This window comes from Mercenaria mercenaria, chromosome 18 (genome assembly GCF_021730395.1).
Source record: "Mercenaria mercenaria strain notata chromosome 18, MADL_Memer_1, whole genome shotgun sequence".
In the NCBI taxonomy this organism is placed as follows: domain Eukaryota; kingdom Metazoa; phylum Mollusca; class Bivalvia; order Venerida; family Veneridae; genus Mercenaria; species Mercenaria mercenaria.
Window position 1 is genome coordinate 3,367,306 of NC_069378.1, and position 25,761 is coordinate 3,393,066.

General features: G+C 35.7%; 1 protein-coding gene across 1 annotated transcript in view; it reads right to left on the minus strand.

The window, feature by feature from the left end:
• Window positions 1-22,445: 22,445 nt before the first annotated feature.
• The window catches only part of LOC123538575 (von Willebrand factor D and EGF domain-containing protein-like), a 50,713-nt gene continuing 47,397 nt past the window's right edge, over window positions 22,446-25,761 (minus strand). Inside the window, exons 19-21 of the mRNA XM_053529371.1 lie at window positions 24,634-24,742; window positions 24,131-24,269; window positions 22,446-23,869 (exon numbers count right to left, since the gene is read on the minus strand). Coding sequence (XP_053385346.1) covers window positions 23,764-23,869; window positions 24,131-24,269; window positions 24,634-24,742 — 354 coding nt within the window. The 3' untranslated portion in view covers window positions 22,446-23,763. The remainder of the gene's footprint in view (window positions 23,870-24,130; window positions 24,270-24,633; window positions 24,743-25,761) is intronic.

Below are 25,761 nucleotides of genomic sequence, written 5' to 3' on the forward strand. Positions count from 1 at the left end.
GGTTCTTTAACGTGCCCGGTGTATAGCACCGATACACGCGAAGCCGTCTTTCCTGGGAAGAACCAGTACAGGCCTCTAGTTAGGTGGGAGACACTCAAGAGCATCTCAGAAATTTCCAGTGCCTGGATCGGGATTCGAACCCCAGATCTCTGGATAAACAGTCAAGCGTGTTGCCACTAGACCACCGGCCCACCTGTAACACGAAACCATTGAAGAGGTAAATTATGGAATAAAATACTCGTAAATTCAAACTGATATACAGTTTTATTTCTCTGTGTGCCTTTGATTAAAATTTGCTTTTAATGCAGTTAGTGGATGTAAGATTAATTTATATGCGATATTTGTAGTAATATCAAATGAAACCCGGCTGATTACTTTTATTTACACTGTCCCATGTCTTTGGAACATGGTGGGGGTAAGAGTGAGGTTGGGTGCGCACCATAAACCGGTTTAAGCTCCCCAGTGGTGTTTTTGCCACTGACCGTTCCAAGGCGGTGCCCCACTGTGTTCCTTTGTTTGTTCGTTTTGTCCTTGTGTGTTGACTTTGTGTGCGCGCGCGTGTGTATGCTTATTGTTCGTCTTGTCCTTATGTGTTGGCTTTGAGTGTGTGTGTGTGTGTGTGTGTGTGTGTTGTTCGTTTTGTCCTGATGTGTAAGCTTTGAGTGTGTGTGTGTGTGTGTGTGTGTGTGTGTGTGGTGCACGCGTTTGCGTGCTGGGGGGTTCGTTTTGAGGAGGCTGCGCTTTTGGTGCGTGGCATTCCCTGTTTGATATTTTTCTTTGTTTTTTTTCGCTGCATTGTCATTGTCATTGTTATTTAGTTATGATGGTGTCTTATCTCTCTTGCCACAGTTTTTATCTATTGCCTTGTAAAAATATCAATCGGAATCTTATTGATTTTTATTTGTTTACACTTCAGAAACAATCATAGTTTTATGAGCAAAATACGTTTAACATCTATCTAAAAACAAATAACAGCATTTGTATGTCACTAAACCGGACACTATAGATATATATACAATCTTTGTAATTTCTATTTAATTTTTTTCTGTAAATAGCATGTTGTCTATGTAGTGAAATACTATAATGTTTCCATACATAAAAATTGGCTACAACATTGCTCTAGAGACATGTTTCTATTAATCTAACTTTGGAATATCTGGCAGAAAATATCACACAAGCGTTACTGCGTGCATATTTTCATATTCAAGATTAAATGACTGTTATGTAAGACTGGGATCACGAGTTCTCATGTGGAAGTTATATTTTGCATAGATATTATGTTTTGAAAAGAAGCAAGAGAATATAATCAGCAAAGTCAAAGATTAAAACCGGATTATCGTTAAGCATGTATTTTTAATTATCTCTTTATTTTAGAATCTGGTTTATGTAGTTACGTAATGGATTCAATTTTCCAGGTAATTAAGAATGTTTCTATTCACCCTATGCCTAATAATTCATCGAGATAAATATCTCATTTTTGTTCAGCTCAACTTGATTTCGCCATCCAGCTGGCTTGCGGTCGGTGGTAAAATAATGCACGGAGTGGCACCTGGGGTATAATATAAAATTCCACTGACTATTTAGATACAAAGCAAAGAAAAGTGAGACAAAGACAAAAACGGTTTAAACAATGTTTTAGATACAAGAGTAGGCTTGTACTTCACACGATCTTTCTAAGCGTAAAACGTTCTTAAGGATTTTTCTACACTCTGTCAGCTGTTCTAAATCGTTCAAGTTTGAAATTTATATTTGGACCGCCAAGAAAAAGCCTTGTCCGCCGTATACTTAATGTAACACGTTAAAAATGCGCGAGTACCATACGTATTTACACTTGAATTAGCATACAATAATTCTAAATGAAAATCTTTGTTAGCAGGGTACACTTCGAATTTTGGCCCGTCAATATTTGTAATAATTAGAACTTTGGATGTCTGTAATATATGCAGATTACTACCAAATCAAATGTAAGCCTCCGCAGGTCTAGTCACAAGTGGTCCAAATATAAATAGTGCTAATATTTCTCCCTTCCCTCGTGCTCTTTCTCAATAGCATTATGTTTTCTTTTATTCTACCGCAATTCAGTATCACTATACATTCTGTCGAAATCGGCATGTTTCTATCGCATGCTAGATAAAAATGGCGGCGTAAAAATTTAATGTCTCGAAAAGAGAATTGGAGTAAATACAACTCTGTAGTTTTCTTATATAAAAGTTAACATCCCCTTTTCTTTTCTTTTTCTTTTCTAAAGTAGCGATATAGTTCTTTATGGGAATATAAGTCTCTGAAAATCTGATATGCTAGAAAATGTTGGAAAACCATTATAAATAGGCACAAGATCACAATTATTTGTCCTTGGTTGACAATGAGGAAGTGCTTACGCGGAAAATAGTTCCTCTGTTTGATGGGGAATATTGATGCATGTTTGAGTGAAAGACCTGCAATAAATGACACAATTGAATAAAAGGAGATTTGAAATAGTAGGTACATGTACAATTTGGCAGACTGAGAATGTCAGAATATGCATAACATGACATTTTGATAGGGCAAGTTTTGCCTGGCCATCTAGAGAACATTTTTCATACGCATGTGATTTGGTTAAAAATGGTGGAAAAAAGAGCTGGTCAACACCATGTTTATTGTGGCTGGAATTCTTTTTCACTTGAATAGTTCTGTTGAGTTTATGTATTTTAAGGGGGTTGGAATGCATGCAAAATTGCAGTAGTGTCCAGTGTCTATATAGAATATATTGTAAAAATAACTGTGGTCTTAGGCCATAAAGTAAGTGAATTTTATATGAATTTATAGAACAGCCGGCTTTAAAGGTGTTCAGCTTAGTAACAGTTAGAGGGATAATGATTGTTAATAAATAGCTCATACATGTAAAATTCTGATTTCAGTTTTAAAATAACTGCTGCTAGCTTTGTATGAATCGATGAGTCATCTCGGTGTGGGGAATTCAAAACATTGAAGAGTTCCATGTTGATGTTCCATGCTTGTTGATTGACAATCGGGGACATTGTTGCTATTTTGTGGGGAAAAAACGAGATGACTAGGCCGATATTTCATTAGTATCCTGTAGTTTGAGAGGTGCAAAATATGGACATTGTTCCTGCAACGGGATCATTGCAGCCTGTCCAAAATGTACAAAAGATGATTTTTGCGTGTTATTTTAAATGGGTCGGGTACATAACTTCCGTTCTGATAACTTTCTGTATTCTTGTATGAGAGTCCTGATTTTGGCATTAAAAAGCACATAGCATGCACAGAATTTGTAAAATGGCTACCCTGATTCTGCACATTTGTAGGGAAGTGCAATATTACGACTCGCCTGGCCGTGCCCAAAATGTTCAAAGTGTACCCTGCTACCTTAGGGTAGGATAGGGCTATACATCACATACCTTCTTCACTGAAAAGCTGATTTCTACTAACTAAATTTTATTGGACTACCACTCGCGTAACTATTCAAAATCATTTGATTTATCGTTGTCCGCTCTAGGCTTTCATAACAGAAATGTTCTTTCCATCGCATTTGATGCTTCTGTCACAAAATTTGCCCTCGTATCAAATATTTCATAATTGCCAATCATATCCGAGTGAGGTGCTCTGTATTGTTCTATGTATTGCAATTGTCGAGCGCAATGGACCGTTATGCAAGGAACATAAATTGTCATTGTGGAATTCTTTTTAGCTAGTTTTTTTATTTCTGCTGCGTTATTTCATGTATTTCCGAAGTAATCATAAATTGATACTAGTTGCCATAGTGATCAAGTATATTATGTGGGATTTATCGTCCAATATGGAGTATTTATCATTCTGTAATATGTCTTTCCACTCATATCATGACGGGAAAGAAAATACAATCAGTTGAATAGGCAGAAGAATAACCCCTCTAGTCTGTCAACTTGATACCTTTTTTCACTTTTGAAAGTAGTCTAGTCGTTATATGTAAACATGTTTTAGAACATCTCTCTCTCTCTCTCTCTCTCTCTCTCTCTCTCTCTCTCTCTTAATTACAGGTAAAATAACCCTGTTTCATCTAACTAGAAACTTTTTATTCCGATCTTTTTTTACATCAATATTTCTGTATGATCATTGCTACAAACAGCACACTACGTTGTGTACAATTGGCTGCACCATTGATCATTCAACATGCTCTAGAGACATATTTCTGACAATCTAACTCTGAAATAATCAGGCTGGCGGATAAAATATTAATATACTTCATGCAGGCTTTAATAAAATTTGGTCGTAAAGATCAAATGACATTAACTTTAGACTGACAGTGCCAGAATTGTATCCAAGATGATGGAATTGCTACTACTAATGATGATGATTATAACACGAACAGTATCAGTATATTATCAGTAAATGCCATGTTTGGATGAGTTATATGCTTATATCATTTTATTTGGAGACAGAATTGTATGTTAACAAACTATATAAATATCTATCGTATATAATATTTTATGACAGTACAACACGCTTTTATGTTTATCGTCGAGTAATGAAATACTGTAACTAAATTATCGATCTATAGGGTTTATTTCGCTTTATTCCTTTATTCCAAATTTTAGAAAAAAATTCTACGGAGAAGGTTTATGTCCTGTTATCAATTATGATTAAAATAAAATATATTAAAGACAAAGTTGTTTAATTATTAAGTTAACGCATCCAGAAACAAAGTACATATTGTTAGTCAAAACGATAGATGTGTTTGTTTTCATCAAGCATCTCTACTGTACATAGGAACGAACGTGATTTCGAACATAAGCATGGTTAGACTTGGTAATGGTAATACAATTACACATACAGGTAAAACCTTTGTAATAGTAATATAATTACGCATGCAGGTAAAACCTTTGTAACAGTAATACAATTAAACGTACACAACCTTGGCATATGTAATACAATTAAACATAAAATGTACAACCTTGGTAACAGTAGTAAAACAGCTCAAACATATAGGTCACCATTCTTACATACTTTATTAGATAGATGAACTTTTATTTGATTACATATAGCAAAACAAGAAATTTTCATAAAAATACAAGAAACTATGTCCTTATACTATGCGGTAAGATCTTAAAGCACTAAAATTCTGATAAATCTTATCGATTACCTTTTAAATTATCACTATGCAATAACACAGATTCTAATCAATGACTTCGTTAAGAGTCTTGTTTGAACATACAACTTTATAACTGGAAAATGTTTTCGATTTCCCGATATATATTTATCAGGCTAAGTTTTCTGTTTGTTTTGTCTTGCACGCAAGCAAAACCTATCGTCATATCTCTGATTACCTGACATGTTCAAAAAAGAATTAATCTCATAAGGTGTAAAGAAGAAAAAACAACTTATTTACGACTTAACTCGCGACCATACATGTACGTCTAAAATTCTTTTTAATAAAAAAAATAAAAAATGGTATTGGATTTACCATATTATGACTTCTGTTTATTAGTTAAAGTCTAAGAGGATGTTACTTTGGAAAGACTACGGATAGATATATGCATTCCTACACGTCTTATCTTTACACTTTCAATTTGTTACAACAAAAAACGAACACGCCCGTCATTTTGCTCGGACAAAAGATTTGGTCCACAAAGTAAATAATAAAAGACAACCAGTTGCTATTTCTTTATTTCTTGGTAAGGGTGGAATGAATGAGAGGATGTGAATTAACAAGTTGTTTGAACAGACATACTGTCTACGTCAGGCTGCAGTTTATGTCAAGTACAATGAATTGCAAACTGAATATTTGGTCACACTTACTGACTGACAACTGAATGACTGACGGACAGAATGCCTGGTAAAGTGACTGACAAAGTAAATAGAATTGCAAACTGTATTACTGAAAACACGGAAGTGTTTATCTGTCTCATGATCAAAAACTTGATACCAAATTATCTGTGTGTTAAAAATATTTCTGACAAATCCTGAGGTTCAGTTTTGTAAGGTATCTGTCAAACAGAACGAATAATAATTTATAATACAATCAGGAAGTGTAAAAAACTGTCTCACGCACAGAATGTCTAGTAAGCTGTCGCAACAACAGAATGTTGAGTAAGGTGGCTCACAAACAGTTTGTACAATAAGTTGCCTGAAAACCATATTATTTCGCAAACAGTAAATAAAAGCTGTAAAAAGATCCATTGGAAGCGTGGAATGCAACCAAACAAAATAATAGCAGACTCGGTCAGATTAAGTCCGTTAATGAGGGGTAATAGAAAGTGCAACCTAGCACCGGCTTAAGAGGAACTCTGTTACAAAGATATTGAATGGACTCCATGATCCCAAAGGACTAGAAAATATAACAACACTGAATCCAGTATGTTTTGTAGGCTATCTGAAAATGGAACTTCTGACAATAAGTCATACTTGCAGACTATCTAATAGGGTGTCTCACAAACAGAATGTTTCGTAATCTCTCCAACAAATAGGATGTAAACCAGAATGTCTAGCTCTTCAGCATCTATGACGGAATTTCTGCCACCAATGGATTAAACGACATGAATTGTGCATTACCACCGGCTATAAGACAGATATTTCGTACAGTTTGTTGGGCTGCATTTGTAAGCTATAGGGTTAGTTTTACGGAATTACGAATGAAATGACCGACAGACGAACTGACATTTGTTTTGTTGTCGAGTTCACTGACAGCCTGATACTCATTCATTCGTTGTACCTACCAAATACTGATGGCATTTAAAAGATATTTCATGCCGTCATAAAGACGTCTTTCTACATGACCATTTCAAGATTTCTGTCTTCTTATCTCCAAAGTTCATATCATTATTAAGACTCATACAAGGTTTCATGAATCTATATCAAATACTTTTTGAGGTAGGCGTGTCACAAGGTGAAAATGTGCATTTTTGACTATTTCAGGGGCTATAACACTAAAAATTGGGGCGGAGCCAGATGAAAAATAGGAGGTGCGCAAGGTCATACCATGATAAAGACTCATGCAAGGTTTCATCAATTTATAAAATATCGAATAGTTTTTGAGCTAGGCGTGTCACAAGGTGAAAATGTGCATTTTTGACTATTTCAGGGGCCATAGCTCTAGAAATAGGGGGCGGACCCAGATGAAAAATAGGAGATGCGCAAGTTCATATCATGATTAAGACTCATGCAAGGTTTCATGAATCTATATCAAATACTTTTTGAGCTAGGCGTGCCACAATGTGAAAATGTGCATTTTTGACTATTTCAGGGGCCATACCTCTGAAATCAGAGGGCGGAGCCAAACGAAAAATAGAAGATGTGCAAGTTTATATCATGATAAAGACTCATGCAAGGTTTCATGAATCTATATCAAATACTTTTTGAGGTAGGCGTGTCACAAGGTGAAAATGTGCATTTTTGACTATTTCAGGGGCTATAACACTAAAAATTGGGGCGGAGCCAGATGAAAAATAGGAGGTGCGCAAGGTCATACCATGATAAAGACTCATGCAAGGTTTCATCAATTTATAAAATATCGAATAGTTTTTGAGCTAGGCGTGTCACAAGGTGAAAATGTGCATTTTTGACTATTTCAGGGGCCATAGCTCTAGAAATAGGGGGCGGACCCAGATGAAAAATAGGAGATGCGCAAGTTCATATCATGATTAAGACTCATGCAAGGTTTCATGAATCTATATCAAATACTTTTTGAGCTAGGCGTGCCACAATGTGAAAATGTGCATTTTTGACTATTTCAGGGGCCATACCTCTGAAATCAGAGGGCGGAGCCAAACGAAAAATAGAAGATGTGCAAGTTTATATCATGATAAAGACTCATGCAAGGTTTCATTAATTTATATCAGATACTTTTTGAGCAAGGCGTGTCACGAACTTCGGACGGACGCACGAACGGACGGACGAACGGACAAGAGCAAATCTATATGCCCCCACCAGCTCATAAACATGGGCATAAACTTACAAATAATATTTCGTTTCCACATAGTTTTTACGATATTACATGTAGTGACAAGCAGAGGACACGATAAATTACCATATCGTTGTTTCACTTTCCGGTTGACCTTCGTGGCGCTTTATTACACATACGCAGTTTCGAGGGAAGTGAGTACACTCGCTTAGTATTTCTTTTTATTTCATTTAATGTGGTAGACGAAAAACAATTATCAGGATGACATATAGGCAGCAGGAATATGCCCTTTTGAGCATGTCAACGACATCATTTTTTTTTGGTCCGACACCTGTCATCTCGCGTACCCGCCAGCACAATGACACGACGGAATACAGGGTCAACACTACAGAAAAACTTGTACCGTCGCCAGTGGTTACTAATTGAAGTCAATAAAATCAAAATTGTATTTAGAGATGTGACTGTGTTATTACAATGTACTATTCTAATTTAAAAGTAACAGTGAATTATTCCGCTGTTACTGTACCGCATACGCACAGGTAAACATGAGTATTTCTATCAGTTCTTTTCAGACATTTCTACACAGAACGATTGACTCCATCTTTATTTCTGACATCTAAAACTAATTTATTATGTAAAATTTAATCGGTTTACAAAGTAGTATTATCTGCTTGCGAAAATTGTACTTAGACTATAGTATAAATTTCGTGGTAAAATCAATTTGTTTGATATGATAAGCAAGAAATATAAAAACATGATACACGGTATTTATTGGATTTTCAATATTTGAAGGAATATGCAAAATTAAAATAAAACGTATACCAGTTTAAACGCCCGTTGAAACGTGTATTCTTCACGTTTATGCAGCTTTACCTGCACATTCTAAAACAGTTCTGGTATGAAAATAATCATTGTTCGTGTTCTTGTTTGCCAAAATTATGATTTTATATCTACATTTCGAAATGTTCCTTTTCAGTAATGCGATCTTGAGATAATATGTCGCTCCGGTCTTTACATACTTTGATAGTACAACTACTGTGTCTGTAGTTAACACGTTATTCCTCAATTCTCAAAGATTTAACATATTGGACAAACGTCCAAGTCAAGTGTGCTTTATCTAGCAAACATTGCTTTATTTCAACTTGTCCTAGTCTAATGCAGTCAAGTCAAGCTTTTTTTTTGAGGCCCCCAATCAGGGTTGACCCCGTTTATTTGCCTCGTCACAGGCAGTGTAGGGATCGAGGCGCACCACCTACTTGCCTTACAATGACAATATTAAACACAGACATCTAATTTTATAAACACAGTAATCAAAAAAACAAGAAACCTCTATATCCTATATATTATCGTATTAACAATGATTATGATCATGACTCGGATGATTACAAACGTTGTATATGCCCGTTGTCACAATACCTTACCGAAACGAAATGTTAATGTGAGAGGCACACCTGAACAAGGGGAGAGAGACATGCTCCCGCTATCAATAGATACATCTGCTGTTATCTCCCTTGCAATAGACAGGGTCAAGAATACTTCTGTCGTTATATCTATTTTTACCGTATTTAATTTTTCGCATACATTATAGCATATTTTGAGACGCATGTTTGCGTTTCTGATTTTGATTCAAGCTTTTTAGTTAAGACAACGCCAATCTAAAATGTTCTAGTCCAAAATGTTCTTGACTAAATTGTTCGAAACAAATCCTCCCAGTCCAGAATATCAAAGATGGAATCGTTCTAGTAAGTTATTACAATGTTTATTGGTACCTGGCTTAATGTCATTGACCTTGAAACAATTGCCGCTTACCGATGTGGGTTTGAAGCTTGCTTGTAGCATTGAATTCTACATGTGAGGAAGCCATCCAGCTGGCTCACGGAAAGTCAATGCTTCCACTCAGATGTTCATCTTTGCCTGAAACAATATCCGGAGGATCACTGGGGGTCATCCCCCATAAGCAAAAACTGAAAAAGACGCGAAATTGTGCCGGTGTGACTCTAACTTCAACAAATTAAAAGAAAAAAGTAGGGAGAGAGTTTCTACCGAATCTTTTATATTTGCCCGTTTAGAAAATGCCGATCGACGATTTTCAGACTTTTGACAATGATTTTTAAGAGTTTCGATAGGATTTCATTCGATATGTATAATGACATTCCATATTGTCACATGATATTTTTATTGTACCACCGAGTGAACACTCCCTTGTTTTAAAAACGTCATGTCAAACTACGGCAAGGTACGTTTAAGTACGGATAACTACGTTTTAGTACGTTTAACTACGGATGAATATGTTTCAAACAAGTTGGACTACACTTCAAAGTCACGTTCAAATGGCTACGGATCGCTCAAACTTTTGTGCATGTTATACCCCAGTCACACTTACGGCGCGGATAGCTACGTCTAGCCACGGATAGAAACGTAGTAACCCGTATCGATCCGTACCTGAGCCGTACCTCAAAGTAGTAATCCGTATCAATCCGTGCCAACACTTGGTCAAAACGTATTCAAAACTTATCCCAAACTTGCAAGTTTCTCCAACTTTTGAACATGCACAAACGTTTGAGTGATCCGAAACCATTTGAGCGTGACCTTAGTCCAACTTGGTTGAAACATATTCATCCGTAGTTAAACGTACTAAAACGTAGTTATCCGTACTGAAACGTACCTTGACGTATTGACGCGTAACTGAATGTAGTTATCCGAGGCTGCCCGTACTTAAGCGTAGTTCAACGTAGTTTACCGCAGACCCGTCCACGCGCTAGGAAAGATGCCAGGCGCAATAAAACGTAGTTAAACATAGTACTTATTCGCGTCCTGTATTTTTTGTTCCCTGTTTCTCACCATGTTTCCCATATTAAAACGTACTGCTCCATACTTATCCATGTCCGCCCCCAAAACAGACCAATCCCATCCGCACCGTACCTCAACGCACGGACATATCCGTATGTGTGACTGTAGCTTTAAAAAGTTGGAGAAACTTGCAAGTTTGGGATAAGTCTTGAATACGTTTTGACCAAGTGTTGATACGGATCGATACGGATTACTACGTTTCTATCCCTGGCTAGACGTAGCTATCCGTGCCGTAAGAATGACTGGGGTATAAGATCTATAAATCGTTGGTTATGAGTTCTGTCACCGGGCAGAGGCGTTGTATCTGAAATAATTCCTTCTCCATATTTTTATTTACATAGACAGTTTTTGCAATTACTTGTGGATGACAGGTTAGTACTGCTGCATACTGTAGGACAATGGTTATGGTTAGTTGCTCGCCGTTACATAACTGAAAAACTGGAAAACCACGTTTAGTCAAATAAAGCAAACAAGTTTTCTCTTGCCTTCAATTTTTATTGAATATTAAACAATACACTAGATGACACTTTGAGGGTACTCTGAGGATACTCTGAGGGTACTCTGAGACTCAGGGGGTACTTGCAGACTCTGAAGGTACGCTGAGACTCTGAGCATACTTTGAGGGTACTCTGAGTGAGACTGATGCGTGCAAATAGACAAGGTGCTAAGTAAATTAGCCTCTTCAGAGCAACAGCCTCTTTACAAATGTACCTCGCGGTGTTCACTTCATGTTTATTCAAAATCAGAATTATGTTTCAATGGTAATAAATGCAAAATGTAAATAAAAGAATCATGGAAGATCATTTTGGAAGATAGAGCGCAACCAAACAAAATAATAAAGACTCAGGTTGAATGGGTAACATGAGAGTTAATGAACCGTCAACACCACGCACGCCCCTGCACGGGCATAAGCGGAATTCTATATGACAACGGTAAAATTGAATAGAGTCGAAATTTCGTGAAACGAAACACGACATATCGGCTTAATAAGTCGAAATTGCGACTAAGTAACTCGAAATTTCGACTTATTAACTCGAAATTCCGAGATACGTTACTCGAAATTTCAAGATATTAACTCGAAATATCGTCTTAGTAACTCGAAATTTAATAACTGAATTTTCGGGTTAATAAATAACATACACCTGGCACTAATGCTCTTCCGTAAGCGTTTCATAACGCTGAAAGATTTTAAAATCGGACCCCTATTGAAAAAGATAATTTATGGTAGTTTGAAATTTAAGAAATAGGCTGATCACGGAGGCAGAAGTTTTAGTGTGTTTATGACGTTTACACATTGCTGAGTTCTTTATTTAGCAAATAATCTCTTAAATGCATGTAGATTAATTTCATATGTTTCTTGACTTTAGGATGAAAAAAACATGATAATTCCTTTCATTATAGCTGGAAAAAGTAGAGAAATTATTTTACAGTAAAAAGAAAATACAGTTCAAATATGCATCTAGAAATCCGCCATTTTGTTGTTTTTTTTGGTTGGATGAAAATGACCGTCATTTTTTATCAATTATTTAAATGCTCATATCTTTCTCATTCATAAGCCGATTTTGAAAATTCTTTCACTTCTTTAAAATATTTAAGAAATTCTAGCAGACGGAATTAGCATAAGAACAATATTGTGTTTCCCTTTAACAAAATTTTATGCATGCCAAAGTTAGACCTGTGACGTCATGAGTGATGATATGCTATGACAATGGTCAGTCACTGCCTAACACATGTGTTAGTAAGGGCTACCGGACCGTAGCCATTACGCATGATCTTGGGTGTGGTTCTGGACTATGCTGGACTGGGTCGGATTGAACCTAAGGGTTGGGTATTAAGCATACATGTATATAATTGGTAAACGTGGCTGTGACCGTTCGGCGCCCAGCTTGGTTTGACCACTGCTGCTTAAATTGTTTGCACCTCTGTAGTCTGCTGAGACCAAACTCCTGTAGGCTGCTTGACGTGACCGGACTCCTGTAGGATGTTTGACATGACTGGACTGTAGACTCTTCCACGCGTTAAATACTACATATTAACTGTATTCGCTGAGACAGATCAGTGTAACAGACTAGACTGGACTGTTATAGGCTGCTAGGTGTGACTGGACTTCTGTTGACTGCTGGCCGTGACAGGTCTTTAGTTGACTGCTCAACGTGACCGTACTTCTGTAGGCTGCTAAGTGTGACAGGACTTTAGCTGACTGCTCAACGTGACCGTACTTCTGTAGGCTGCTAGGTGTGACAGGACTTCAGATGGCTGCTCAACGTGACTTGCTTTGTAGGCATTAACATGTGACCGGATCTCTGTAGACTGCTAAGTTACTGCTCTGCTCGACTGGTACTACAATCGCATCTGGTCAGACTCCACAGATGTTCTCTGGTTGAACTCCAACATTTAAGTTTTGGGAAAATATGTACTTAGGACTTAACAAAAGTATCTAAGACTTAAACTATTAAAAATACCACAAACGACTATTAAATGTTTGTATTATTTATTTAACAAATCCTTTATAATTGTAAATAATAAATGAATCATCAAACATTGAATAAAATCTATAAAGGAATAGCCCCAAGGCAGCTTGATTTATCTGTTTTTTAGCCAAAGTTTGATTTCTGCAAAATAGTTTAAATACAGCAAATAATTCTCCCTTTTCCGAAAGAATGCCAAAATAAACTTATAAAAAAGGTGCACACCTTTATAATTTCGAATCCAAGCCAAAATATTGCAAATTGCGAAGAACGGCCAAATACGGTGTACATCCGAAATTTTGATGTTGGCGCTCCAGAATGACGGTGAGCACCCGGCCCACAGAAAAAACGGTGAAATGGTGAATTTACCGAAAAAATGGTGAATTCCCTGAAATAACGGCGAATTGACTGAAAGAACGGTAAATTCGATCATCATGAACGCTCCACATAAAAACTGTTCGCACAGAAAAATTGTGGTGAAGATTTAAAGGCTCTAGCGGACTGAAAAATACACAAAGGCATAAAATATTTAACAGACAAAGAGAAAAATATAATGTAAGCCTCAAACCAGTGCTATCTGGAAAAGACTTAGTATTTTTAGTATGAAAATTTTCACTCCTTTTGCAATTATTCACTGTGTAAATAAACATGGCGGATAAGATTCTAGGCAAGAGGTGTACTGGATAAAAACATTAAAATACATTGTTTTACATCAAAATTCATAGAATTACTCAGCAGAATTACTTTATAGAGGTTTCTACACCATATGAAATTGGACTTTAACATCTGGAAATTGAAATGAAGGAACAGAGAATTGCTGACATAAGTCGTGAAAAGTGGATACAAATACAAACTTTTAGGTTCTGTCATGGAAAATGGCTTCAAAAGTGAAGGATAGATCAAAATGATGGTACAATATGTAATGTCTGGTTGTTGTCTTGTGAATATAACCTAAGACAACATCTAGCTTCATGCGTTGTCGCCAGCAAAAGCTGCAAAACCGAAAGTAAACAACCCAAGTGAACGAATGAAAGATAAATTAAAGGTAAAATTTCTAGAGCATTTCAATGTTATGGTCATTGTTGGGAATATCGAATTATTATCTGCCAAACGTATAGATGAAAAGTCATAAATGGCGAATATAATGTGACAAGTTGTGCTGACAAGATATAAGGTACATTATATTAGTTGTGTCTTTGTAATATACCAGGAACAGATTCGGTAATGGAACAGTAAAAATACATCCAGATGTTTATAAGTTTTCTCAATTTTTTTTTTTTCTGTTTACTTGCCGATTTGAACATTTATTGTAATTTGTTCAATTTACGACAAACTTTTATGTTGAACTTATGATTAAAAAAAAACATTATCTTACATTTGTTATGTTCAATGGATGACAAGTAATTACTATCTTGTAATTTTCATGAGCACAATGTAATGAATTATAGAGATCATTTTATAAAGGACATGCATAGAATGATTTACAATTTTTACACAACTTTCAGAATTTAAAATAAAATAAAATACACCTTAGTCTATAATTTATCACAACACACTTGATAGTTTAACACGAGACGTAAGGACATATTATATGCAAAGGATAACCTCTAAAAGTTACAAACTTATTTACAGCGGGATCCATTGACAAGGGTTTAACTACAACAATTACTGATTGATCCCGTACAGAGCTGACATTTCAGAAAAGTAATTTTATCACAGGATGTTCTCACGTATCAGTTAATCTAAGTGTAAATTTTCTACAATGCTCAAAATAGAGTATGCACTAACCGTCATATCAGTCTAAAAAGAACATACAAAAGCTTGAGATGAAGCGGCATGCTACAATACGATGTGCAGAAATGACAAATCCAGTGTTTCCAAAATACAAATAAAAGTTAAGGCTTGAGGTCCTTAAACTCTGTAGAGATGATACTAGATTTAATGTTTTTGCACTTTGTACTATCTCTTATGAACAGACTTAGTCAAACCGGGTCTTTTACAACGGCTCATCTTACAGACTATTTCTACAATTTACAATAATTTGTCCGCAACACATCTTACCTTTTATTCTCAACCGTTGAGATTACCCGCCTGATATATTTGTACGCTCTTTTCGTCTCCGCCCAGATAGCAAACACGATAATTCATTACGAAATATTTGAGTATACTTTGAGTTTGTAGGTTACACAAACTTCCTCTTGATCTTTGTCATAATCTATTTATGTTGATATCTATTTTTGATTAAGGGGCATAGAACAAGAATAAATAAAATTATATGAAAGCATTTACCGGTGTACGATCATGTAAAATTAAAAAACAAAAAAAAAAAAAAAAAAAAAAAAAAAAAACATGCTTTTTGAAATTATCATTAGAAATGACAGTTGAGCTTCGTTTTGACAATATAACTACTTGTTGTTACGAAACAAATATTTGCTTTTCATTGCTTGCTTTAAGGGATATGTACAAACTGGTGACGATTAAATGCCACTTTAGGTGGTATTTATCAAACTTTAAGTATGAATGTGAAAATTATGATATTTGCGGTTATTTATTGGTGAATAACCGTTTGTTATTGGAGTTCGATACATTCTTGGGGATCAGTGGGTCAGGTAAAAGTTATGTGAACACCGCCTTGCTACTTCCTTTTACATATTGAGCCAGGAAAGATACAATGCCGGTTTCAAGAACGATTAAGAATATTTTTTCTAAAATATTTCAAACTTTTCTACATTTTTATCGAGAAAAGATACAAGACTGAAATATCATGGGTAGAACGAGGATACTGAAAAAAGTGGCGGAGTTTCCGGTCTTAAGTAGGTTTTGCTGATACTGTGGCGGAGAAACGCATGAGAAAGGGGGCGTCGGAAGGGGATGAGTAAACAATGCCGGTGCCAGAACGGCGGTGTCTGATTCGGCTGGGCCAAGCGTTTCCAAGGGCATGGTAGAACCAGGGGTAGAGCTCACAGATTCTTTTTGGTAAGTTTATAATTAGCCTTTTTTAACAGTATTACTTATTGCTATACAGCTTTGCCTCTCTTCAAATTTGGACTTACTGTCTGGTTTCCACTTAGCACTGATTGTTTTTCTGGGATAGAAAGATAGAATTTTATATTCTGTATTTAGGCCAGACAACATCTACAATTTTACAGAGACTTTTATAAAAAATAAAAACAAGGAAGAATATCCAACAGGGAAAGCCACGTTCCAAAAACACAGCTTCCCCAAAAGGCACACACGAACAACACTTGCGCACTTTACACACACACAAAAAGACATTTGTTACAAATGTAGAAAACTAACTCTGTTGTTTAAAATTAACTGTTTCTAGTGTAACGAAAAGAAAAGACAACCACGGATCATTACTAACTTGAAAGAGCATTATTAGAACCGAATGTAATGAACGGTATTTTACCAGTTATTTCTTTGATGACTATGACCAGTTGTGCTGCGACCCAGTCGCTGTTTCGAGCATACATACATATTTACGGTTTCGCGTCGCCAAAAATTTTAAAAACAAAATAATTTCCGGCCAGTATGTTGATCTAGGATCGCTGTTAGAAACACAGCCAGAGGAGCTAAAAACGCAAACTACTCTCAGGGCATTTAATTATGCTGTTTGCTAAGCCCGTACCAAAACAAATGATAATATTGAAATTTAGTCAGATGCATTTCCTGTTTATGCATCTATTTTCTTGGCTTTTCATTCTCAAAGGACTCAAGAAATTTTAATGTACAAGAATGTTATCAGATCAGCTGCTGAACGTCATCCTGGGTCAGGTTGGAAAACTTATGACCAGCAATTAATGATACGACTGGCAGCTGACCCTACTGGCATTTCTTTTGCTCGAATTGATAATGAGCTTTAGTTGTATGTAGGTACCGTGCCCATGCAAAGGGACAACAACAAACGTGCCTAGAAGCAATGTTAGTTTCAAGAAATGTTTTGATTTTAATTATAGACAGTGTCTAAAAATGCAGTGCAGTTATAGACATGCTTTCATAAATTGTAATAGCTCTTATCCATCTAACATGTGTTTTATTAATAGGGTCAGCGATTTACTGGAGCCCGGCCAGGCAGAGCCTCTGCTACCAAGGGCCAGCGTATGACCGGGTCTCGCTCCCACACAGATGTCTGATCAAGAAAATTTAACGGGAAAACGTTGGTTTAAATTTTGACAAATCTCTAATCTATGTTGATTTGCTGATTTTATATTTAGAAATATATCCAAAAAGGCGGGATGCTGAATTATTAAAATATGTTTTTGTTAATGGGTACTGGCTTGGTTTTATAGAGAATAGGGTTGCGGTTGACGCAGCTAGTCTGAAATCTGCACGTTTGCATTCATTAATTTTTAAACTAAAGATGTCATGAGGTTGCAATGAGTTGCTGGTCCATTTAGATATTCACCCATTAAAAATCTAAAAGTCTCATCCAAGGCTAATGGGGTTGGCGACATATAACTCACATATCTTTCCCGCAAGGGGAGAAGTGTGAATGATGGTATTAGTGATGATATTAGCTCAGTTAACTATACATCATTTGATAGTGTGGCAGATATGATTTTTCGGCTGGGAAAAAAAACTCTGAAATCGCCAAGCGTAACATTAAATCAGTATTTCGGTTGCTACCTATTTTCCCGGATGGTTCCTGTTTACCAGGTTTAAATGATAATGATGGAAATGTTTATATCGACAAGATTTTGCCGATGTGTTGCAAAATATCATGTTCATTATTTGAAAAGTTTTCAACATTCTTATAATGGTTAGTTCAGTACTTTGCAAAAAGAATTATTATGGATCACTATTTGGACTCTTTTTTTTGCAGTTGACATTAAAGAGTTCAGGGCTTTGATGGCTGTTTCGAATAATAAAAGGAACACAAGAAAAACAAAGACAAATATCAACCAGGGAATGCCACGTACCAAAAACGCAGCCTTCCCAAAACGAAACCCACAAGACGCAGATGTGCACCACACACACACACACACAAAGCCAACACACGAGGACAAAGCGAACAAAGAAAGGAACACAGTGGGACACCGCCTTAACAAGCCTAATGTAAATGGACTATATCAATAATTTTAAAAGTCATCAGGTATGTGAAAGTAATATATATTTCATTGATATACTTACTAGGTAAAATGATGCGCAACTCATGGTTTAAATGCAACAGTGGTCCTAACTCCATGGACTTAGAACCCTTGTTGCATAACTCTATGGACTTAGAACCCTTGTTGCATAAACATAATCGACAAAAACAACATGTTTTGTTATAAAAATGATATAAATAGTGCAAAAATACACGAATTGTGGTAATATGACTGTTTATAATATACAATCTATAGCTGCAATTATTTTGGGAAATATCATACTTCATCAAACTTTTACAAAATATTGTTTTCCAACATTATTACTAAATGGAGGTAGATGCCTTTTTGCAGGACCCCTTCTATTGATATACTGGAACTAGATAGTTAGGATTCCCTTGCAAAAAGTTGAGGAATAGCGTGAATCTATATTTAGTGTTCTGCAGAACATTAAAAGAGTTTCCGTCATTATTTTCAAGTTGTCCTTTTTAGCCAGGCTATCCGGTCAAGCAGAGCGTTTTTAAGAAGATGCTATGACGTTATGACAGCTGTATAAAACCTCATTACAGGTTACGTATTTCAGCTTCAGTTAAGCTTGATTTAAGCATGTGGTTAACATTTCCTGAGGAGTTCAATGGTATAACGTACATACCAGCAGCCGATTGGTTGGACAGTGGTAGTTTACAATTATTTACAGACAGCGCAGGTTCTTCTCAACTCGGTTGTTTTTGTTTTTATAGTAAGGAGTGGTTGTATTTTGGTGGTGTAAGAAAATAATGGTTGATATCACATTTTTAGAAATGGTTCCTGTTATTCTTGCTTTGTGTTTGTGGGGGAGGGGGGGGGGGGACAATTGCAGTATAAAAAGGTATTATTGAGGATAGATAATGTAGCTTTAGTAGGTATTATTTATAAACAGACATCCAAGTGCAAACGACTCATGCAGCTGGTGCTGGTGCTGGTGCTAAGGAACAGGGAATAGTTTTAAAGGCATCACTTAAATGAAATTGCTGATTCTATTTTCCGTAAGCAATGGGACCGTTTCCTGAATTTAGCGCAAGATGCGAACCAGGAACCTCAACAGATACCAGGTCGTTTTCGGTCAAAGATTTACTATCTGAAACTGCACGATTGCCAAACGCTTCAATTTCGAAAAATACAACAGTTACTGATTCTTGCTGCACAGGCTATAATGCTTTTGAGCGCTTTAGGAAGTTATATAGTTTGCAAGCCTCGTGGCCGCCAACTATAGAGCAAATTGTTGTTTATTTCTTGGTTATCGTTACAAGGTTGGCACGTTTGTACATCAATGCTATGGGGTTTCAATGCAAGATAAAAATGTTTTTGATATTTCTAGGCATTATATTATTGAAGAAAAAAACATCAGAAGGTGTTAAGAAATCTTTCATATAATACCTATAGTGTGCTCAAATTTATATAAAAGCCATTTGTTTTCAGCAGCTTATTGCCTTGCTTTCGCTGCTTTTTTGAGAGTGGGGGAACTTGCTGCAAATAATTCAGTATCACTTTCAAAGTCCTTTTAATTTCTGACGTAAATGTTAATGAAAAAGAACGTACAGTAACAAATGTTATTCGATATTCTAAAACGGGCCTTTATGGGAAATAATTAGTTTTGAAAAGCAGAAGCGGCCAGTAACATCATTGAGCTTTTAAAGCGACGCCCGAAAAAATGTGGTCTTTTTTTCTGCCATTTGAATGGAAAACCGCTTTGACGATATCAGTTCACTTCTGTATTGAAGAATGCAGGTTGATTATGGAAACTTAACATCTCATTCATTTAGAATAGGGCGGTAACTGATGCTGCTATGGCAGGGTATCCTGTAGACACAAGCGAGTTTGTTTTTGCCACTGACCGTTCCAAGGCGGTGCCCCACTGTGTTCCTTTGTTTGTGCGTTTTGTCCTCGTGTGTTGACTTTGTGTGTGTGCGCGTGTATGTTTGTGTGTGTGTTTGTGGTATGCACGTCTGCGTGCTGCAGGTTTCGTTTTGTGGAGGCTGCGATTTTGGTACGTGGCATTCCCTGTTTGATATTTTTCTTTGTTTTTTTTTTTTTTTTGGCCGGTAGCGTTCAGAGGCTTATTGTGCCTACCTTAAACCAGAATCAGTTTATACGCTTCCCAGTTTAACGTAATTATGTTGGGCAGTATATATATTAAAATAGACAGTGTGTTAAATTTAGGAAGATGTAATGTGGTTGTGGATTTTCCGTAGTGTAATTTGAACAAAGTTGTTCTAGGTGCAATAACGGTTTAATGCGTTGGATTATTAATTATCAAGCGTGCCTTTGTTGTTGCAAGACGCCGGCCTGGGGGACTGAATCTTGACCTGGAGTCTGCTGAGTTGTGGTGGCAAGGATATGGTAGTTTATCATTAATAGATGTAATTGGTGAATTGAAGCCTTGGAGAAAGTTGAAGAAGCCCAAGGTATCATTTTGTTGCATTGTATGGGTAATGACCTTGGTCGTATTCCACTTAAAAACATTCGCAATCAAAAAGACGTGATAATTAGGTTTCCAATCTAAATTTGTTTAGTCACACATACTTCCTCACACCTCATAGCGCTATTCTGACAAACATTACGCGATGGAGTTAGCTAGGAAACGAATTAATAGCTATGCTGCTAAAAATGTTATAAGAAACAAGTGTTGCTATATTAAATATCCTAATCTGAGGGAGGTAACTCCAGCTATATATGCAGAAGAATGTGTACATTTATCTTTTCTTGGCAACTGTTTATTTTTAGCACAAGTATCTTCTGCATTGCAAGCATTCGTGTCTGTTAATACTTTTTATCGTGTGGGCTTATGCTGGTTCTCGTACTCTTCGAGCAATCTGTTGGTGGATATGTGCTGTTCAAAAAGTGTGTTTATTTATCTATACATCGTGTTCCCAGATATATCTGTGATCATCGTTGTTAGTTGTCATTGGCAGACAGCGAAATCCGAACAGAAATTACTTTACTTAGATTTTTTATTTGCTTTGACTGCGAAAGTGAAACTGTATTTCATCATGTTTGGTCATGGACATTTGTATGACTTCGTCGCCGACTCCCAGGATCAGTCATCAATGTTTATGGTGGAAAGGGAAGTTCAGCAGATTTATTAAAAGGTTTTAACTCTTTTTGGGCAATTTATTGAACTTAGGCTTTTGGGGCACATTTTGGTCATGGTCATTTGTATGGCTTGGGCACTGATCCCCAGGATCATTCATCAATGTTTATGGCGAAATGGAGAGTTCAGCGGTTTAATAAAAAGTTAAATTGTTTTTGGGCAATTTATTGTATTTAGCCTTTTGGGGCAGATTTTGAATTTAGCCTTTTGAGACATTCATTGAAATTAGCTTTTTGAGGCATTTTTTTTTTAATTTTGCCTTCTGGCGCATAAACGGATTGCTGTAAGGTCGCCCTAATCGCCATTTTGATCAGTGACTGGTTGACCTAAAGGGGTCAACATGACGAGTGCGGTACCATGTACAAGATATCCAAACCATAGAAATAGGCAAATACAGTAGTGACATGTTTTGTAAACTTATATGAATAAAATGTAACAAAACTTACAATAGACTTGCTTTAATTATAGAATACTGGATGTGAAGCAACGAAATATTTCGAGCGAAAGCATACTGTATAAAATGAATATGAATCACAATCCTTATTCATATGTCAATTTTAATTTAATTACCCAGCTGAAATGAGTATACCGGTATAGGCTTGCTGTCAGTCGGGTGTTGCTGTCTGACAATTGGTTGGCCTCGAATCTCCAAATAAGTATTTTTTTCTATCGTTTAAATGTACAGATGTTTCTTATAATCTTGAAGGTAAAAGTCTTTGAAAGATATCACGTATCAAGATGTACATTTAAGAGCTATAAACCCATCAAGGAATGATATAATTATGAAGTGTACTCAAAGTCAAGGTACCTGGTACCAGGAGCAAAGCGCCCATAAGCAACATCCAGCTCGTACATGAAAAAATGCCCGAATCGTGCATCTCGGATGTTTTCTAAGCTATTGAAGGACGTAAGACGATAAACCATCTCGCATAAAAAAACTCCAGTACCATATAATGTCCGGTTCAGCTGATCACATACCATTTTATTTGCAAAAACAAACTACATTCACGGAAAAAAAGGAAGAGGTATAATTATGTTGCTTTTAATTACGTTCAAACAAAACAAATAAATACTGAATATATACACAAACAGATACTTCAATAAGTCTTATAAATGTACACATTGCCATATAAAATGTTTAGATTATGAAATTGTTATTTCAAATAACTATTTATATTTGTCAGAATAAAGTTCTAAAGCAAAGAGTCGCTTCCGTTATATTAAAGATTGTCTGTGATATTCACTGTAGTCATGATTGTCATTTATTCTTGCTCACACTTAAAACAAGAGCACGGTTTAACACACATTACTTATTCTTTATGTTCAGTATTCAAACTAGATAAGTAGGAAGTATCTTGAAATCTAAATGCAAATTACTAATGCATTACATAAAGCCAACCAACTCTTATTTGTTATTAAACCTTTCATCAAGTTTGAAATACAATGATTTCAATTCAATTCAATTTTATTCAGGTATATGACCAAATTACATAAAACAAAAAGGTAACTAAAACATAGCAGTTACATGAACATTTACATGTTCTAAAGAAAATGTTCACAGTAACTGAATTGCACAAAAGTCTTTACAGAGATATATAGTAGTGATCACGTATACCTGGGATAGCCCAATAAAGTACAAGTACTTATTTCTATTGAGGTTCTTGGCATCAATATTTCTTTTGGAACCTAATCAATTCATGATATCATTTATATTTGTGTATCTTAGAAATTGATTTGTTTTAAAAAGATGTTTTCACCAATTTTTTAGAAAGATGTTTTAAACAAAACTCACATTATATATGAAGCAACACATAGCGGTGCGGACAATCCCCACAGGCGCATGTGCATTGATTCTTAAGATTTGACTAAAGTGATAACTGGCCATTTCAACTGTTACTTTTATGTTTAAATATCATACCTATTTAAAAAGTATATGAATATATCCAAATTGATTATACAACAACAAAAGAATTGAAATAGAAAGTTCCTTATTAAAAACTTGTTATTTCAGGAACAATAAAGTAACATAATCTAGACCTGGTCCTAGTGTCAACTGTAGATACTCTAGTAAAGTTGTTATATAAGTATTTCAGGGCTTTGCCATTAAACAGATAGAACGCGTGGCTAAGTAAGTTGTCCGGCTCTGTCATCGATTCTAAGTATCGAGTTCTTTACATGTTACACTGGTTCTCCGAGGAAGGTCGAATAAAAATCTAACAACCTTATTTGCAAATTTGTGTTGTAACTTTTTTGTTAATACTGCATACTAAGATGAGCTGCATAGTGAAAAAGTCAAAAGTGAACCTCTTGGTTATTCTCAGCGTATCCAATTCGAAAGGACTTTGGTATGAACTAATATGTTTGCGCATAAGTAAGGTTGTCGATGTTAAAAGACATTCTACTAGGTTCTCGCGATACGACTGGTCCTGATGAAAATTCCATAGATATATTGACTGCACTGAAAAGAAAAACGTTGTTTTCTTTATGTTAAGGTAAGTGCTCGTTGAACAGGCATTGGGAGACGAGGGGCTCGTAATTATCCGCTATACAGAGGAGTTTCCTCATAAATGTTATTTAGCTGATATATAAAGTTTTATTTACCCTATTAATCAACGAATTATATACATGACTTTTCAATAATTTTTACAGTTTATTAGATTTCTTTTAGTGTACAATCATTAAATCATAATAATATTATCGATTAAAATGACGAATTTACCTTTTCTTGCATCCTTTTTTAAAACCAACGACCACTATCGTTGTTAGAATGATGATTCCAACAAACACTCCAATAACAATACCAGCTATAGTAGGAGCACTTAAGATCCTTTTATCTTCATTTGGGGATGAAATGCAGCCTGCAAAAACTTAACGATTTAATTTTGTATACTTTTGTTTCAACAACTCTAAATTTTATGTAAAGGTTTCTACATACAGCAGATAATATATAACCATAATAAAGCATATTAAAATATATGTTTTTTTCTTAGACTAAAGGTTGTGACAAATGTACAATATTGACAAATCTGTACTGAAACGTTTGTGTAAATATCACCGATATGTCTTTGCGTGGTTACGTGCAAATTGCTTATGATATTAAAAAATAACGGGGAAAAACTGTTTTAATCTAAAAAGTACACTTATGCAAATTTCTAGTGCTGCAGCTGTTCAGATATAACATATTTTCTGTAAAATAAGTATGAATATGAAATCTTCAACTACCTTGAGTCCAGTTGTATTGAGAATTACTGGGATCACACTTGAAGCAAACGTTACTTATATTCACGTCATTTTGTACGTAGCAGTAGCCATCTATTAGGCAAGTGTCAGCCTACAATACAATACACGTATAATGCTTAATTAAATTGTAATTATCTTTTTTATATTTGATCACAGTTGACACTGTATTTTTATCGTTAACTTTATAAAAATCTTCAAACAATTTATTTGTATCGGTGTAACATTAACCTCAAGAAAAATTATGAAATATATCTTACAGCTTTGGTCTTAGTCTATTGTTATTATAAGTGCAGTTTTGACTATTGCCATATATCTACAGAAATTTATAATTCAAAAACGACCTGAAACCCCAATGTGTTCCTTTATTTGTTTGTCTTGTCCTTGTGTGTTTGAATGTTGGTCGTGTGCGCGGCCGCGTGCTGGGTTTACGTTTTTGGGAGGGGCTGCGTTTTTAGAACGTGTCTTTACGGATTATCCTTGTTTTTGTTTAATATGATAATATATCAGGTTGTAAGATATAGCCAAACAACAAAGTTATTATAAGATTACAGCAGTCGCTTTATGGAATCTTAAACTAAGCATAAATGACATAGATGTGTGGGCCGGTGATCTAGTGTTTACACGCTTGCCTGTTAATCTGGAGGTCTGGGGTTTGAAACCCGGTCCAGGCACTGTACATGTCTGAGATACTTTTGTCTCCCACTTAACTAAGAGGCCTGTAAAGAATTAAAGACGGCTTCGTGTGTACCGGTGCTATACACCTGGCACGTCAAAGAATCAGACTGTCTATTCGCAAAGAGCTAGGCTAATTTAGCCAGACAGGCCTGTATCTATCTATTCTGTCTTTGTTCCACTCTGTCCCTCTGGTCAGATCGCTCTGTGTGTACTAGTATATGACGAATTTTGCGCCCTGTGTGCCTGTATTTGCTATATGTAAAGCGCATTTTTACGTGTTTATCGTGAAAATAGCGCTATATAAATCTGATATAATAATAATAATAACAATAAAATAATAATGATTAACATTAAGCGATTAAAATATCGTACAAAAACAGTTATTGATATCTTTAAACATCGTTAAAATACACTGACTATGTAATTTAAATGCAT